At 42.8% G+C, this 5,461-nt stretch overlaps 1 protein-coding gene across 1 annotated transcript in view; it reads right to left on the reverse strand.

The window, feature by feature from the left end:
- The window catches only part of B4GALT5 (beta-1,4-galactosyltransferase 5), a 26,089-nt gene extending 23,817 nt beyond the window's left edge, over positions 1 to 2,272 (reverse strand). The window contains exon 1 of the mRNA XM_021714403.1: positions 2,089 to 2,272. Within this exon, the coding sequence (XP_021570078.1) occupies positions 2,089 to 2,272 (184 nt within the window). The remainder of the gene's footprint in view (positions 1 to 2,088) is intronic.
- Between the last annotated feature and the right edge of the window lie 3,189 nt (positions 2,273 to 5,461).

The following is a 5,461-nucleotide window of genomic DNA, read 5'->3' on the forward strand; positions in this document are numbered from 1 at the left end:
AGGAGAAACGTGTGACTAGCAAAACCTCAGTTTCGCTTTAAAAATCTTCCGAGCCCATGACAATGGCACCTGTGTGCCAACGGAAACGTGTCTATGAAACCACAATACCCAAGTAACCAAAAACAATTACCTCATATTAACGAAGTTGCCCCACACAGCTGTAACAGAAAGAAAAAAAGAAGTAAATACTGAGGTCCACAACAGAGATTCCAACAGATAACATTTTACATTTTAACCAATATTTTAAAGTTTACTGAGAAAAATAAATTATGGTTCACGAAGACAATAAAACGCACACTTTGTTTTCAAAAGAAGTAAGTTCTACTAATTAGTAAGTGAAAGCAGGATCAATATGTTGATCTAAAGGACAAAAAGAAAATGGAGGCAAACTTAACACAAGAGGACTGCAGCCTTAGAGCACAGAGAGTGCCCTTAAATATATGCTCTGATCAGCAGCAGTGACAAGTGGGCTTTGAAAGGAAGAAGAGTCAGTTCCTAAGTTGTTTCATCGAGCATTTACATTCGACCTCATCTCTATAATAAATCAAAAAATCAGCCGGGCATGGTAGCGCACGCCTGTAATTCCGGCTACTCGGAAGGCGGAGGCGGAAGGATCGCCGGAGCCCAGCAGGTCGAGGCTGCGGTGGCCGGGAGTGACCGCTGCACTCCAGTCTGGGCGACAGAGTGAGACTCCAACTCAAAAAAAAAAAAAAAAAAAGAGACCTCATCTCTACAATAAAAATCAAAAAATCAGCCGGGCGTGGTAGCACATGCTTGTAATTCCGGCTACTCACAAGGCTGAAGTGGAAGGATTGCCGGAGCCCAGCAGGCGAGGCTGCGGTGGCCGGGAGCAGCCACTGCATTCCAGTCTGGGCAACCGAGTGAGACTCCAACTCAAAAATAAATAAATAAATAAATCAAATAAAAAATAAAAATAAAAGTTGCTTTTGTAACTATGATTTGTGAAAACCATTTCCGGACTCCATGACTGCTAGGAAATGGAAATTTAAGTTTTAACAAAAGCATGCATAAACAATGAGACAAAAAGCTCCTTCTGGGCTGAACAAATTCCAGTGGAGTCCAAGAGAAGAGAGTTGGCTAACCCTTCTTCCGTCGCAGTCAGGGTTGGATTATAACTCAAGTTTACTTTGAAGACACTATAGACCACGATCACTACCATTCATCAGGTGTATTTAAAAAAAAAAACAAACAAAAAAACAGGCCACGATGCCATGCCATAAAATAAGTCTAAGGAAATTCAGTCACACTGTTTTTCTCTGTTGGGTATATGAAAACATTTTCAAAAATTAAGTATAAAATTATCTCCCAAAACAGCTCCTGTTTGTTGGTGTCCCAAGTTTACACTTAATATGCCCATTGGCAAGACACTGATGGTAACTTAACTAAAAAAGAGGGTCTAGAAAATTAATCTTTGCCTCCCTGAAAAGTATTAGGAGTGAAAATGATTTCATCCAATCACTCTTCATATGTTGTGCGACAGTCTGGATGTTTGTCCTTCCCCACCCAAACCTCATGTTGAAATCTGACCCCCAGTATTGGAGGTGAGGCCTCGGGGTTTTCTGGGTCCTAGGGCAGATCCCTCATCTGTGGCTTGCTGCTGTCCTCATGTCATGAGTGAATTTTCGCTCCATTAGCTCCTCCAAGAGCTGATTGTTACAAAGAGCCTGGCCCCCACCCCATTTGCTTCTTTTCCCACCATGTGATCCACACACACCAGCTCCCCTTCGCCTTCTGCCATGAGTGGAAGCAGCCTGAAGCCCTCAGCAGATGCGGGCACAAGCACCATGCTTCCTGGACAGCCTGCAGAACCATGAGCACATATCTTTTCTTTGTAAATTACCCAGTCATGGGTATTCTTTTACAGCAACACAAATGGGCTAAGACACATTTTTAACAAAAATGAATGAGGATTCATTTGGCAAGAGCTTTTTTAGCAATAATGTAAAACAGCCAAATATTCCCTCTTTTACAATGTACTTTTCTCCACTGAAAATAATTATTGAAACCAAATTTACCTTTCTTGGGAAGAGACATTCTAATCAGACATCCTCTTCACTAGAATCATACCTGAGTCATTGACACTGCTGTTCCTCTTGGCATAAGCACTCCGGAGCACCTGCTCATACACCTGAGCACCAATTGTTCTCACGTTGTCCCGGATCAGAATGCCTTGGGCTTGCATCATGAAGAGGTAGGTGTTCACTGAAAAACAGAGAAAGGGGAAGGGAGAGGTGAATTCAGAAGGAACCATTAACAAATATACAAGATAACTATGGATTTATTTCTTCCTTTTAGACCTTTAAAGCCTCTTTCAGCTCTAAAACCCTACAAAGCCATAGCTGTGTTTTCCATGTCAAGTTCAATACTGTCAGGACACCAACATTCCTCGAGTAGCTGGTAGGGCTTAGAGAAATTTCTGTCAATATTCAGCAGTTTTAAAAAAGCCATAAACTTAAATTATATTCCACCTGGCCTACATATGCCCAATCTGTATTCCAGCATGGTGATGACCATAAAGACCTTTATGAATCAATTAAAACATTTTGTAAAAGGCTTCTGCTCTCTTTAAGTTCACTTCTCATTACTTGATGGCTGTACACAGAAAGAGGAAACCACCAACTCTCTGCCTAGTGGGAACACTTACGTTTAGACCTGGTCTTGGCAAACTTTCCAAAGTGGCAGGCTGAGGCTCAACCACTTTCCTTTGGAGGATTTGGAGAGAAAAAGAAGATACGTAAAGCACACGTGCAGTCCTCACTACCCACCCATCACAGACCGAATGTCAGAAGCACGGGGAAAGAGCAGGCGGCATGGCCCAAGTACCTGTTAAAATATGCTCTTAACAAACTAGTGTTCTGATGAAACAGCCAATCACTGTCTTCTTTGGAAGTGACCTCCACTTGGGTTTTCCTGAACTCTCTCTAGGATACAAAATTTGAAGGCTACGAACACGTTGGAACATAAGTCCTGTATTCCACTTGTAATTTCAAACAAAGCTATATAATCTGTTTCCGAGAAATCCTAAGAGTTGAAAACACAGGTTCTTAGCCAGTCAATCTAATTCCTCACTTCCCCCTCCATCACTGCGAAAGGGGGGGATGCCTTGCTTGCACGGTGGCACATTTACAAATCTGAACTCCGTGGATGTTTGGTGGCGGATTCTAAACACCTGCTAACCTCCAACCAGGACCCAGGCAGTGTGGCACCTAGTGCCTGGGCCAGTCCTCCACACGCAACATACCTGGCCCTGGGCTGTCAATTCAAGATATTCAACAAGATGTTTTGTTGACATGTTTCATCACTATTAAGGTGGCATCTTGTATATAATGGGCAGTAAATAATGACTGAATAGCCAGGCGTGGTGGCTCACACCTGTAAACCCAGTACTTTGGGAGGCGGAGGCAAGAGGACCACCTGAGCCCAGGGGGTTGAGACCAGCCTGGGCAACTTGGTGAGACCTCGTCTCTACAATAAATAAAAAAATTAGCCAGGCATGATGGCATGTACCTGTAGTTTTAGCTACTTGGAAGGATGAGGCGGAAAGACTGCCCAAGCCCAGCAGATGGAGGCTGCAGTAGCTGTGACAATGTCACTGCACTCCAGCCTGGGTAAAAGAGTGAACACCAATTCAAAAATAATAGTAATGATGACGGAATGGATGAAGCTGAGAAGTCAATGTATGTATTTCTAGTTAGTATGTTTGGTGCTCATACTGGTCGTGGTGATGAGGGTGGGAATAAACCAGCTGGCACAATGTTGAAAGCTCCACGTGGCCGACATCTAGCAGGGACAGAAAAACTTTCAAAAGATTTCAGAACATCTTGAAAGTATACCCCAAGTCACAACATAATGAGCAAAAAGCACCAACGTTCAGAATGCCTTCAGAAATGAAGCACTGGCTTCAAATAAGGCCATGCATTGCCAGGAAGACAACCACATGCTTAACCTCCAGCACTGTCAGAGAACAGATCCAATATCAGGGTTATTCTCTAGCAGCTAGAAAACATTTTACAGGAAAAAAGATAGCTTCAAACTCCCTAAAAAGTATAATTCTGCGAGGCCTCTGAAAACAAGAATAACATCTCACTTTCTATTTCTAGTACATTAGCACAGTGCCAGTCATAGTAGGTGGGCAGTCAGTCCACAAATACTTGGTAAGTGTAAGCTTTTAACTTCATCTAATGTCAAATTTCTAATTTAGTCTAGTGGTGTTTTTGCCATTTGGGCTATATAATATGTCCCCACTGCCCTGAAATCTTCCCTTCATCCCCAATGAACTACTGAAAGGGGTGTCTTCATTAATGCAAAAACAAGTATTTGGTGAACCTCAAGTGTCAAGCCTGTGGTTAGCTGCAAAGAATTCACCACCTCTTTTTGGCTGTGCTGCAAAGAACACAGTTGCTTTGCCCCTCCTTTGAATACTCTCCATTTCTTAGCTTAGGGCAGTCTTTCTCGAACTTTCTCCACCTATTCCGCAGAGAGCTTTTGGGATCCTGCTTCCTAGCCACTCCCAGAGACTGACTGTCCAGCATGTCTAAGTGGGGCCCATGAACTTACGCTTGCAACAAGTTCACGGTGATACCAAATACTGCTGGTCTAGAAACCACACTTCTGAAACAGCTGCTCTAGGGAACTTCGCAACATCTTAAGAACGTAAGCAACATTTATTGAGCACTTAATTACATCACTCTTTATTTCCTTTAATTCTCATAATCATCCTAAGAGGCAAGTGATACCCTCCCATTTGCAGTCACAATCCAGGCTTCCGTTTCTCCAAGTATCTTCACAAAGCTCAAGAACTGGACTCTGAACCAGGTTGTCTGTGCTCTTACCCACGACGCTTTCGTATCTCGCCCATCCACATTCTCACCACAATCTCTCCCTCAAAGATTTCTAGCACCCACACGGCTTACATGAGATTACTCCTAAGGAGACAGCTCTCAAATCTTCATCTACTGTACCACGCTGCCAGGTGGATCTTTCTTAACTGGAGAGTGATCCTCACTGCTCCTGCTCCAACATTTGTTGTGTCTCTGGCCCTCATCCCTGAGCTGCTACTGAGCTGCACTGGGTCTGCTCTTGTGCCGTGCGAATATTCCTGGCCTTCCATCCCCACTTCATATGGTTCTTGAGGAAGCCTTCAGTCCTGTGCAGTTCTCTTTCTTGAATGTCCCTGATAGTCTGTTACAGACTCTCAGTGTGGCTTTTGTTCACATGTTGTCTTATTTGCTAACTATCGTCTCATGTGTTAGTCTTGTCATTCAACTAACAGATTCACATATTAACATACAACAAATTCACATATTCACAAATTCATATACAACTAACAAAAGAACACATATTATTTGGGGTTTTTTTTCTAATTATTCCCAAGAAGTAGCACAATGCTGAAATAATAAACTGAGGAAGCACATATTGCCAAACAAAAGGAAATATTCAC

Source organism: Carlito syrichta, unplaced genomic scaffold, assembly GCF_000164805.1.
Source record: "Carlito syrichta isolate Samal-C Ts95f unplaced genomic scaffold, Tarsius_syrichta-2.0.1 Scaffold305642, whole genome shotgun sequence".
Lineage (NCBI taxonomy): Eukaryota > Metazoa > Chordata > Mammalia > Primates > Tarsiidae > Carlito > Carlito syrichta.